General features: G+C 39.9%; 1 protein-coding gene across 4 annotated transcripts in view; it reads left to right on the plus strand.

Annotated features, from left to right (window-relative positions):
• Positions 1-12,899, plus strand: part of GALNT7 (polypeptide N-acetylgalactosaminyltransferase 7) — a gene marked incomplete at both ends in the record, with an annotated part of 155,504 nt that extends 142,605 nt beyond the window's left edge. For 3 of the 4 annotated variants that reach the window (XM_080710791.1, XM_080710790.1, XM_080710793.1), the window contains 4 exons: positions 1,583-1,801; positions 6,566-6,664; positions 7,939-8,067; positions 12,762-12,899. In XM_080710791.1, the coding sequence (XP_080566917.1) occupies positions 1,583-1,801; positions 6,566-6,664; positions 7,939-8,067; positions 12,762-12,899 (585 nt within the window). The remainder of the gene's footprint in view (positions 1-1,582; positions 1,802-6,565; positions 6,665-7,938; positions 8,068-12,761) is intronic. The other variant, XM_080710792.1, reaches the window with a different exon arrangement.
• Between the last annotated feature and the right edge of the window lie 682 nt (positions 12,900-13,581).

Here is a 13,581-nt window from a genome sequence, read left to right on the forward strand (position 1 = left end):
TTGTGGGTTTTTTTTTTTTTTTTTGGGGGGTTTTTTTGGTCAAAGAGTAAATTGTACAAGCCTAAGTTTATTTCTGATCTGTATTCTGTTCCATTTTTCTATATGTCTGTGTTTATTGTCAATACTATACTGTTCTGATCACTACAACTTTGTAGTAGATCTTAAAATCAGGGAATATAATACCTCCGGCTTTGTTTCTTTTGCTTGATATTGTATCGGCTATTTGGGCATAGGAGGTTCCTTCAAATTTTAGGATTGATTCTTTATTTCTGTGAAAAATCTCATTGGTAAATAAAGTTGTATTGGAGGACAGATATATACGTTTGTTTTTAAGTTGTCTCTGGCTGATTTCTCCCCACAATAGTTGACCACGGAGACTGTATAATCCACAAAGCCAAAGGCGCTGTCTGACTCTTTGTAGATACAGTTGTTGATGCATACTGCAGAAGGGCAAGGGGTGAGACTGAGTAGATGCTATTTCAATCATATATATTCATACAAACATTCATTCTTTCTATAAACCCTTGCAAGTTAGACAGTGTCACCTTATTTTCTTTCTTAGTTATTGCAATGTCAACTTATTTCATTGCTCTCTAGCTGTTTTTCCTTAAAATGAACCAACTTGGGAAAATATTTAGTTAATTTGTAGTTATGATAAAATGGTCCTATTATGGTTGTTAAGAAAAAAGATCAGCAAAGTCACCTGCAAAAATGTAACACAGAGCTATTGCTTTTCATGATAGTTTCTGAAATGAGACTTTTCTGTACACATACCAGTAATGTGGTAATAAAATGATTGTTCCAGGAAAAAGGAACACTAGTGCTCACCCAAGTTCTCAGAAACCCTCTTTGGAGCCAGGCGTGGTGGTGCACGCTTGTAATCCCCACGCTTGGGAGGCTGAGACAGGAGGATCACACAGGTTTGAAGCCAGCCTCAGCTACTGAGTGAGGCTCTCAAGCAACTTAGTGAGACCCTGTTTCCAAATAAATTATAAAACAGGGCTGGGAGCATAGCCCAGAGGTAGAAAGCCTCTGGGTTCCACCCCTAGTACCACAAAAAAAAAAAAAAGAAAAGAAACCCTCTCTGGGATTCAGCTTTCTCTGTGAGCAGGATAGAATTAATTATATTAGTTGGACATGGTGGTACATGCCTATAATACCAGCACTTGGGAGGCTAAGACAGGAGGTCTGCAAGTTTGAGGACAGCCTCAGCAGATTAGCAAGACTTTGTGGAAAATTAAAAAAAAAAAAAAAAGAAGGCAGCTCAGAGTTAGATTGTCTTTGGGTTCCATCCCCAGTGCAAAAAAAAAAAAGCATATGTTATTTTAGAATATATGATTTTCTGGCTCAAGTATAATAGATTGTATGCGCATCACTTTTTAGTTAACAATACATGACATTTTTATCTTTGGCAAATGACATATTAGAGTCATTAACTCACTTGCATTTGTTGTTTAATTAAATGCCAGTTCCTATAGAAATGAGTTTGTTATATGTGGGTCATATTTCATATGTCTAAGGCTATTTATGCCATTACAGCTGTTTCTAGTTTTCAAAATGACACTAATTTTCTTTTTCACAGAATTACGTAAGAGTTGTAGAGGTTTGGTGGGATGAATATAAAGACTATTTCTATGCCAGTCGCCCTGAATCAAAGGCATTGCCATATGGGGATATCTCTGAGCTGAAAAAATTTCGAGAAGATCACAACTGCAAAAGTTTCAAGTGGTTCATGGAAGAAATAGCTTATGATATCACCTCACACTATCCTCTGCCACCCAAAAATGTTGAGTGGGGAGAAGTAAGTATCAACCAGCATTCAGGTTTCAAAGTGTGTGTGTTTGTGTGTGCAAGCGCGCGCGCGCGTGTGTGTGTGTGTGTGTGTGTGTGTGTGTGTGATTGGGCAAAGTCAGAGAGAGATGGAACGGTTTGAGTCAAAGTGAAGAATTCTTGGGGGAAAATGTGGGTGAAAACTGGTAACATCTGCCATCCTTCCAGTAGACAGAAGCTGCCCTAACCAGCCCCAGCCACAGTGCTGTCTCCTCCAGCCTTTACACACGTGGCCATCCAGCCAGGAACCTGACCACTCCCTTCTCTAACCCCCACCCCTCCCCCGCCCACAACCCTAACTCCCTGTCTTATTGATTCCAACTTATCCTACTGCTCTCAATTGGAAAGCATAATACTCAAATCGTTTCTTATTTTACCCCCTTCATTAGAAATACTCCGCTCTGTGATATGTCCATGGTTCTCACAACACCCTGAATGCCTCTCCTCCCACACCAGTCTAAGTGCTTCAGGACCTCTGGAGTCATGGCGCCATAATGAACTGCAGGGACCCCATAGACACTTAGTACCTCTCAAGTGAGTTCCTGGTCCTGCGAGCAGTTACAGTCAGGCAAGGCACTGACCTGTGTCGTCATTCCTTTGTTCTTAGACTTGACTGTACAGTCTCATTCTGACGGGCTCACTCCGGTGTTGTATGTTGCTTTCCCACAACATTACATATGTCATCCACTCTCATTTGTGCCTGTGCTTATCTCTGCATTCAGCAAATATCATGTGCCAGTCACTCCTCTAGGCAGAAAAAAAGATAAGCAAGGCCCATTTCCTCAGAGAACCTTCCTGCTAGTGGCAAAAAGGGCATCAGAACAGTCCAGGAAAACAAAGATAATGCCAGATTGTGAAGGGCTACCAAGGAAATAAACCTGATTCTGTCCCCAGGATTTAGGGACAAAGCAAGGAAGACTGCTCTAAGGAGGTGACAGTCTGAGATCTGAATGATAATGAGCCAAGAAAGAGTGTTACAAGTAAAGAAAACGGTGAGCTCAAAGGCTGAGTCAGTAAACACTTTGTGTATTTGAAAAGAGATTAGAAGAGGCTATGATGGCAATTAAGTGAGGAGGAAGTCCTTTATTGTAAGGGTGGTAAGAAGTTGTAGGAGGATTGTAAACAGAAAGGCAACATGATTTGATTTGTGCTTCATTTTAAATCACGTTGCTATAGCCAGGTGTAATCCCAATATTCAGGCTTGTAATCCCAATATTCAGGAAGCTGAGACAGGAGGATTGCACAGACAGCCTCAGCTACTTAGTGAGGGCCTTTGCAACTCAGTGAGACCTTGTTTCAAATTACAGAATAAAAAATAGGGTTGGGGTTGTAGCTCGGAGCTAAAATGCCCCTGGGTTCCATCTCCAGTACGGAAAGAAAGAAAGAAAGAAAGAAAAGAAAAGAGAAGAAAAGAAAAGAAAAGAAAAGAAAGAAAGAAAGAAGTAGGAAGAAGGAGGAGGAGGAGGAGGAGGGAGGAGGAGAAGGAAGGAGGAGGAGGAGGAGGTAGAGGAGGAGGAGGAGGAGAGATGCTGTGAGGATTTAGAGTAGAAATAAGTACCCATCAGGAAGTTCCAGTAAAAAATGATGGTAACTTGGACTCATGTGGCAAGAGTGGAGGTCAGCAAACAAACATAAGGTGCAATTTATCTGGAGGTAGGTTCCTGATGGATGAGTATGTGAAGGATAAGAGTCGGGATGACATCTAGGTTTTATTTTTTAATAGCTGATTAGGTGTGCCTGAGCTTGAGGACACAGTAGAGGGTGAATGGGGAGGGTTTGAGAAGTAGTAGGTAATCTTTCTTTCGATGTTGTGACCTTGTAAAGTGCCCATGTAGACATCCAGTTAGAACTGCCAATTCCTATGGGTCGTAGATCGTAGGCTAATATACTAAAGTCTAGAAAAGATGCCGCTCTGTAGATGTGCATGGGAACCATCAGCATGTAGAAAGTTTCATGGGACTAAATAAGGTCCTTTAGGGAGAAAATATATGGAGAGAGGTTGGGAGCTGTCTGTAAAAGACTCCAACAAATAAAGTTTGGGAATAAAAAGAGAAACTTCAAGGGGCACTTAAACTATTTCCTCTCTACTTTTTGTGTGGGTATCTTTGTTAATTTTCTTTCCTGTACCTATTTTATCTGTCTTTAACTAGAACAAAAGAACATAAGCTTCTGGGAGTTCATTTCTCATTTTGGTTATCTTTTAATCTCCCAGAATGCCTTCTGTGTGAGAGGATTGAATTCTCCTGCTGTTCTTACCTGTTCTCATGGCCGTAAAATCATCTTTTTGCTGATGAATCTCAGATCCCTCTCTTCATCCCAAATCTCTCTCCCTGGGTCCACACACATTTGTCCAACTGTATTTGATGTCTTCACATGAACGTCTAACAGACATTTCTGCTCCATAGGTCCAAACTTGAGCTCCCGGTCTCCAGTCTCCTCTTCCCAGCCTTTCTCTGCTGATTGCTCAGGACTCTTTGAATCCTCAACTTCTCTCATGCTTCACACCTAATTTCAGAACTCAGTCCTTTCTTAACCGGGCCTAAAGCCACTTATCATCTCTCACCAAGACTAATACTTTGGTCTTCCTGCAGCCTGTTCAAAGCACAGCAAGCAGTCAGAGTAACTTCTGAAGTGCAAGTCAAGTCCTGTCACCCCTCCTTTAGAAAACCTGCAGTGCCACCCCATTCCCTCCAGCGAGGGCAGTGCCCCCTCTGGTGACCCCAAAGCCTGCGCCTCTGGCCTTCTTCCTATCTGGCTTCCCTTGCGCTCCTCCTCTCCCTGCTAGACACCAACCCCACTGGTCCTCAGGCTTCCTGTGGGCCTGCCCCTTCCTTTGCTACTCCCCCTGCCCAGATATTGAAGGAATGCATGTCTGACTCCTACGCGGCCTTCGGGTTTGTTCACTGTCACCCTCTCAATGAGGTCTACCCGGCATGCCCCTTAGCTCCTTCCCCTCCCCACTTAACTGGCTTCCCCATGGCACGTATCACGTTCTCACATAATAGATAATTTTGTCTTTTATGTATTTTTGCTTGTGGTCTGTCTTTCCTTCCCTGGAAAGGTGAGTCTTTGTTTTGTTCACTGGTGTATCCGGCCTGCAAGTTGCCTGACACACGCCAGGTACTCAGTGTTAGATGGATGAGTAAGTGCGTGACTTCTGCCCCTCTTTTACAGCTTCATTTCTAAATACATCTTCAGTTGAATCCCTCCCCATTCTGGCACCTTCCCCCCACCCCGCACTTCATCTCTCAACAGTCCCTGAACAGGGTGAACGCCTGTCGCCTGTCAGTTTAAAAGGGGATCTGTGTCCTAATAGACCCCCAGCTACTTTCTTTCTTTCTTTCTTTCTTTCTTTCTTTCTTTCTTTCTTTCTTTTTTTTTTTTTTTTCACAGATGAGGACAGCTTTACTGGTCACATAGATCTTTAAAAAAAAAAAAAACTTTAAGAAACAAAGCACCTTCCAAATTCAGTGTTTGTCAGCAATTAACTAAACTTCCCAGAGCTTCATTCACCCACCCTCCCGTTAATGCTCAGGTCATCCCTCATTGTGAAGACAACGCTGTTTGACACTGGCCCACATGCTATATAGCAGACTACAAGGCTGTGATGCCAGCTTCAGTAGTACTTTTCCTCCTTTACAACCACCAAGACCAATGTTCGGATCTGATGGGAATGGGAACTGGAGGGTTGACCCCCAGCTACTTTCTGAACACAAAAGAAATGTTAAGAAATTTTTCTTTTCATGTTAAGAAAGTAAGAGGGGTCTGTTAGGAAACGGGGAGGGATCTGGTGGAGAAGAGATAAGAGAGCATAATAGGCTGGATATCCTCAAAGTACATTGTTTGCATGTATGAAAATGTCTCAAAGAAACCCACTATTTTGTACAATTAACATGCACCATTAAGAAATAAAAGAAAAGTGGCTCCTGTGCAGCCTCAGCTCCTCCAGGCAGGGTGAAAAGCCATCCTCACCCTCCCTGCTGACCAACATCCCTGTGTCCCCTATGGACTGAGAAAATCCTGAGGACCATGACTTGCTTATCTTTGTGTCTGCAAAAGCTTTTATCATCATAGTGCACAGCCAGTATTTGCTGAATAAATGAATATCGCATTTACTCAAATACTATAGTGGTATGCAATTCAGATAAATATCTATTTCCCAAAATGGCTATTTTTATACAAATTACGATCCAAAGATGGAAATCTGTGTTTGCTCTTAACCCATATTACCTGTAGTCAGAGTAAAGGTTCAGTGCTGGGCCCAAGCGCCATGACCTTTGCCCCTGAGGCCCCTGGAGGCAGCTACCAGCTGCATAGCCATTTGGGAAAAGTACTTACAAATCTGATTCTGTTCTGGATATCTAAGGCCAATGCCTGCTACTACTGTGGATAGGTAGCTGTATCGAATGATTTATCATACGAATTCATATGAGTTATCATAGCTCTGAAATTGTACTTAATAGCTTCTTCTTATTTGTCCTTTGCAACATTTTATGGCAACCTATAGTCTGGTGCCCTTCGTTGAAATGAGCTCATTACAGTGTTTCAGGGTTGTGATTACAAAGATGGCTGGTATGCACAACAGACTTGACAATACAATAATAACTTGGCAAAATGCACCCTCAGATTTCCCAACCAACCACCATAGTTAACATGCAACTCTTTTACTCTGATGCTAGAGCTTATTAAAAACTAAACCATTCCCTGCTTTTTGGTTGTCTCTTCATATCTTTAGATCAGAGGCCTTGAAACTGCTTACTGCATCGATAGCATGGGAAAAACAAACGGAGGCTTCGTTGAACTAGGACCCTGCCACAGGATGGGAGGGAATCAGGTACGTCGTGTTCCGCACGTTCACATTGTCAGCATCAAGGGCCTCCAGGCTCAGCGATCACAGGGTTGGGTTTGGTTTTTAATTTTGTAACTTTGGTTTGGGCTGGATTTTTTGTGGTGTTGGGGATTGAACCCTGGGTCTCACGCATGCTAGTCAAGCACCCTACCCCTGAACTATAGTCTGGCTCAGTAATTTTGCTTTGATAAAATAAAACATTCTTTAGAGACTTGGCAGTGCTAAAACATTTACTTAAATAGGGGAGAAATAGCACAATTGCTTTTAAGCATAAGATAAGCAATCAGAATCTAGAATTGATGTCTATATAGATTAAAATATATTCTTAGCCGGGTGTGGTGGCACACGCTTGTAATCCCTGCGCTTCAGAGGCGGAGACAGGAGGATCACGCAGGTTCCAAGCCAGCCTCAGCTGGCTTAAGAGACCCTGTTTGCAAATAAAATATAAAATAGGTCTGGGAGTGTAGCCCGGAGGTAGATGGCCCCTGGGTTCCATTTCCAGTAACACACACACACACACACACAAAATATATATGTTCTGATGAAGATATGTATTTGTCAGTACTATGTAAATCTTAAATTTGTAGCCGGGAGTGGTGGCACACATTTGTAATCCCTGTGCTTGGGAGGCAGAGACAGGAGCATCGCGCCGGTTCAAAGCCAGCCGCGCTGGCTTAAGAGACCCTGTTTCCAAAAATAAAAAAGTATAAAATAGGTCTGGGAGTGTAGCCCGTAGGTAGAAGGGTTTCCAGGAGCCCCAGTACCACCAAATAATAATAATAATAATAATAATAATAATAATAATAATAATAATAAATAATAATAATAATTTTGTAAAATTTTTTGCAAATTCACATATTTGTAAAAATTTTTGCAAATATGGTTCAGTAATTCATACATTTACCAAAAATGAAAGTAAAACTGAAGTATTACTGACAGTAATGTGTATTTTACTAAAATATTGTCTTATTTCTTCTTGTGTCTAATTTAGCTTTTTATCAGATCTGTTTTCCAATCTTTTGTTTTCTAAAATTGTTAATAAATATGTGTTAATGACCCATTTTGTATATTAGAGGCTAAAGAACATATAAAGTAAAATTTAGTCAGTTCAATTAGAGTAACTAAAGTTTCTTTCTTTTTCTCTTTATCTCCCCCTCCCCTTCCTTTCTTCCTTCCTTCCTTTCTTCCTCCTTTTATGTAACATATATATCCACCAAAAAGTTGCCTCTATTATTTTTCCTTTTTTTTCTCCTTAATAGCTTTTCCGAATCAATGAAGCTAATCAGCTCATGCAGTATGACCAGTGCTTGAAAAAGGGGCCTGATGGATCGAAAGTTATGATCATGCACTGTAACTTAAATGAATTCAAGGAATGGCAATACTTCAAGGTATTCTGCATCTCAGCTCTTGAAATAATAACTATATGCTATTTCATTTTTAATAACAAGAAGCATATGGGATTTAGATGAATAAATCTTAAAGCCTTCATGCAGATCGGCTTGTATTTTCCCGTAATTTAGTCCTTTGTACAGGTTTTCCTGCGCTCTGGTTGAGGCGCTGCTCTATGGTGAGGTATCACTTCCGCTTCCTGGTGTAGTATTGTCGTGTAATGAGGTCACAGTGATGTCCGTGATGATCAACTGCTAGTTTCAGCAACTCAGGAAAAATCAGTCGTCTGACCATTGTTCTAGGATCAAAATCTGATTTTTAAAATCTAAACGAGTCATTTACTAAAGTAAAATAGACACATACCATAAAAATATGTGGTTAATATTTCATATTGTCCAGCAGGTGGAGCTAGAGACAAACAAATAAAACTTGCTAGCCTAGGCCCTCACTGCCCTCTTATCATTGTTTGCTAGTGAAATACAGCAGAGTAAACGTAACTAGTTGCTTGCTATAAAGGTCAAACTTACCCACCTGACAATGCCAGGCCAGTTTTATTTTTTTATTTCAGCTGTGTGTATTTAAAGCTGTGTGGCAAGCTGAGGATTGAAATATATTAATAGATTCATCTATGGTTTTCAAAGTATTAACTTGACAAAAATACATTTATTATGAAATAAAACATTGAGAATGCTTTTTCAAACTAAAAGAACATGATAGCCCTCAACTTTACTCATCTGATATTTGTTATCAGTCCCCATCTGTCAAGCAGTGTTTGTTTGCTATGTAGTAATGATAATATAACTCATCTTAATATTCCCAGTTATCATCTCTCATAGGTAAAATTACCAAGAAGTAGTAAGCATGTATCAATTACCAATTTAAAAAATTAGGAAGGAAAGGTTAACGAACCCTGAAGAACAGAGCATTTAATTTCACAAAGGAAAATAAATAACAGAGTAAAAGGTAGAGATCAGTGAGAACAATAGTAATAAAATAGTAAAACAAAGCTAGCCAACCAGAAACTACCACTAAGAAGTTATGGGCTAGGGATGTAGCTCAGTGTGGGCTCAATGCCCCCGCAACATAAAACAAAGTGATGGGTAAAAAATGGAACGTAAGCCAGGCATAATGATACATGCCTGTAATCCCAGTACTTGGGAGGCTGAGATAGTGTGATCGCAGGTTAGAGGACAGCCTCAGCAAGTAATGAGACTCTCATCAACCTAGCAAAACCTGTTTAACAATAATAATAATAACAACAACAACAATAATAATAATAGGGGTGGGGATGTAGCATGGAGGTAAAATGCCCCTGGGTTCAATACCCAGTACCACACACACACACACACACACACACACACACACGCACGCACGGAATGTACATATTTTAAGATGTGTGTGTGTGTGTGTGTGTGTGTGTGTGTGTGTGTGTGTGGTACTGGGGATGGAATCCAGGGGCATTCTACCTCCAAACTACACCCCTAGCCGTATTTTTTTTTAATTCTTTATTTTGAAACAGCGTCTCACCGAGTTGCAAAGGGCCTCACTAAGTAGCTGAGGCTGTCCTTGAACCAGGATGTGATCCTCCTGTCTCAACCTCCCAAATGCTGGAATTACAAACATGCAACACCATGCCCGGCCTTTAAGATATTTTAAAGGACACAAGACTATATATACCTCTGTACTTCAGACATGGCTCAGTATTCTCTGGAGTCCAGTGATGTGATGGACTGTATGGGAATTCGGAAAGTAGATAAATAATATTATACTATAATGGCAGAGAAGAAAAATAGGCAGAAATATAAATAAACAAAATGCCATCAGAAAGCAAAAGAGAGCTGGATGCACGCCTGTAATCCCAGTACTTGGGAGACTAAGACAGGAGGATCGCGGTTCGTGGACAGCCTCAGCTATTTAGTGAGGTCCACTGCAACTCAGTGAGACCCTGTTTCAAAATAAAGAATAAAAAATAGGGCTGGGGATGTAGCTCAGAGGTAGAATACCCCAGGTTCAATCCCCAGTACTTTTAAAATAAAAAAAAAGGAGAGAGATTAATAGACATAATTCCTAGGATTTTCATAGAGGAGGTATTGTTTCACCAGGTCTGAAGTATAAAAAGGCTTTCTATGGAAAAGAAATAAAAGGAGATGACCAAAAGCATGTCATGAAATGTGTAAAAGATTCTGAGAATCACATTTAGTTTGATATCCCTAATTTATACTCTATGGCAAAGAACATTGAACCTCATTTTGTAAGCTTTGGGGGATGATTGACATTAGTTGAGGTGGAAGTAATAGAAACAGTGGATGCTTTTAGGAAAATAATTCTGAAAACATTGTGAAGTCTGGACTGGTGAGCAAGAAGATAGGCTCAAGCAGCGGTTCTCAAACTTTCTGGTCTCTGGGTTCTCTTTAGACTCTGAAAAATTATTGAAACCTCATCAGTTCATTTATGTAGGTTAACATGAACAGTATTTCTGGAATTATAAATTAAATCTGAATGATTTGTAAAAATTTTGTCACATAAAAGACTAATGACCTTATTACATGCTAATATGCAATAACATTTTAAATGGAAAATATATTTCCCACAGATGATAGAAGAATAATACTATTCTATAGTTTGTTTCATTCTCATTCTCTCTCTCTCTCTCTCTCTCTCTCTCTCTCTCTCTCTCTCTCTTTTGTGGTGGTACTGGGGATGGAACCCTTCTACCTCCAGGCTACACTCCCAGACCTATTTTATATTTTATTTGGAAACAGGGTCTCTTAAGCCAGACAGGCTGGCTTTGAACCTGCGCCATCCTCCTGTCTCCGCCTCCCAGGTGCAGGGATTACAAGCGTGCACCACCGGCTGTCTCATTCTCTTTAATGTGTGGAGTCATAGTGCTTCTGCATTACTCAATCTGAGGGAATATGTGTGTGTGTGTGTGTGTGTGTGTGTGTGTGTGTGTGTGTGTATGGAAAATCCAGCCTCACACAAACTTGAGTTAGAAAAGAGAGGGATCATTTAATATTTTTTTCAGAAAATTCTGATGATTCTTCTTTGATACTACAACTCAATAAGTGGTAGGTTTTTAAAAGTTATTAGCAATGTAGATCTGAAACTATTAGTGAACACATTACCCTATTTTAAACATTAAACTCTATTGGTTTCTCTACAGCTTTGATTGAAGTTATTACCTATATAAGCTTTTGTAGCATTATGCATTTCTCATTTAAAAAGTATTGATTACTAAGTTATGCAGGTTTTTCAAATTTGACACATTTCTTGTACAGTATCTAAAAATCACAAATATAACAACTGGTTTCATTAAAGAAGTCTTTAAATATTGTGAAACTGTTAATTTTTCATGGTAACAGATACAGGTTTTCCAAAATTCTAATTTTTGCTTGAAAACTTACAATTTATCAATGGCTGCAAACACTGTGAAGTGTTTGGTGTTTTTGAATTGTTTTTGTTGTTGTTTGTGTCATTAAAGATTAAACATCCAAGATATACCCCCCAGCCCTTTTCAGTTTTTATTTTTTGAAACTGGGTCCTGCTAGGTTGCTGAGAGTCTTGAAACACTGCTGTGATCCTCTTGTCTCAGCCTCCCAAGTATTGGGATTCTAGGCATGTGCCACCATACCCAGCTTTGTCTTTGTTTTGAAACACACATTCACTTATTTTTGAGAAAATGTCTAACCATTGTCCAAGTTTGAATAATCATAGTTGAATGAATTGTTCTTTCAGGTAAAAATGATACTCCATTATAAAAGCAGCTAGTTCACTTCTCAAGTCAATTACACAAGCATTTTCCCCCAAGACGCCTCTGTACTTTATTGTGCGGAAGTACTTGAGACATACTTATATTTTCATCATGGAGAGTACTTTTCAAAAGTATATTTGAGGTTCATGATAAAATAAAACCATTAAGTGTTAACTGCTTCATCAAGGGCATTCTTAAGCAAATCCAGTATTTGCTTTGGTACGCCGTGTGTACCGGTGAGGAGCAGGACCACCAGCAGTTTGGTGTCCCTACTTGATTCATGCTAAGGCTTCAGCAGTTTTAGTCACCGTTGCTTTGTTCTGTCAGTATTGATGTCAATACGGCGAGAAAGGTAAGTGAGGTCTTTGTATTAGGAAAAGAGTTTTGGCCTTACCCAATCTTGGATAGTCTGAGGACCACACTTTGTGAAACCTTGCGTTATAGTGACTAACCTACAACATACGTGAGAACTAAACGAGGGCATCTTCAGTGGAGTTGGGAAGGAAGGAATAGAACCCAGGAACACTGCAAGCATCAGGCCTCTACAAGTGTGTAATATAAAGGATGAAGGGAAGGGAAGCGCAGTATCTCACTGCAAGCACCAGCCCTCCACAACTCTGTAATAGGAAGGAAGGAGACCAGCTTGCATTATTTGAGGACTGGAAAACTAGTATTGTTACTGGCCAGGATAGGAGCCAAAGGCAGTATTTTGGAGGGAGAGATAATGAACAGACTTGTGTGCATTGATAATACCAAAAGTATATTAACGATTAAGAGGACTTAGAAAACCAACACAAGAAATCCAAAGTCTGCGTTACGGTTGGTATAAGCTTGTGCTGTTCTCTTGAATTGTCTCCTTATGGAAACCAGGTAATGATGTCAAACAGTAATGCTATCAAGAGTCCAGATGTAAGACTAATTTTTCCTCACTGTGTTTTCCAGAATCTGCACAGGTTTACTCACATCCCTACGGGAAAGTGCTTAGATCGCTCAGAGGTCCTCCACCAAGTGTTCCTCTCCAATTGCGACTCCAGTAAAATGACCCAAAAGTGGGAAATGAATAACATCCACAGTGTTTAGGAAGAACACAAGAAACCAATAATCTACCTACTGACAAGTAAATTTACACAGGACTGAAAACCGCCTGAAACCTGCTGCAACAATTACTATGAACTCTGTACAGCTCCAAACCGGGAACCTCCTGATCAGTTTGAAGGACATCGATAAACTGTGATTTTATAATAACATTCTCATCTGCAGTTATTACTGTTTACAAAACTGCTTTTACCTTAAACTTTGTAGATGTTTACATCCTTTTTTGTTTTGTTCTAAGATGATGTTAGTAATTTGTGCCTTTAACTCTGTTTTGTTAGAACAGAGTTAAAAGCATGTTGTCTTCTTTGGGATTACACTCAGGGGTCTGAAAGGCAGTTTGATTTTTTTTTTAACACACTTGAAAAAAGGTTGGAGTAACCAGACTTTCATATATAACTTGGTGATTATCAACCTGTTTGTCTTTATTTAATTTTGCATCGTTTTGAAGCACTGCCACAGGTTATTAGCCAAGGTGGCCTTCCTTCACAGTCATGCTGCTTTTTTGAAAGGTGAATTTCAACACATTTAGTGCCTCTTTCATTTCTCAGTATATTTTTCAAGAGCTTTTGATGAAATTTATAAGATGGTAGTGATGGAATGAAGTGTCACATATGGGGAACACTTTTACTTCTCAGAAACAAATTTATGTGCTGCCATGTGCTATGAA

Source organism: Muscardinus avellanarius (genome assembly GCF_963383645.1).
Source record: "Muscardinus avellanarius genome assembly, chromosome: 14".
Classification (NCBI taxonomy): Eukaryota; Metazoa; Chordata; class Mammalia; order Rodentia; family Gliridae; genus Muscardinus; species Muscardinus avellanarius.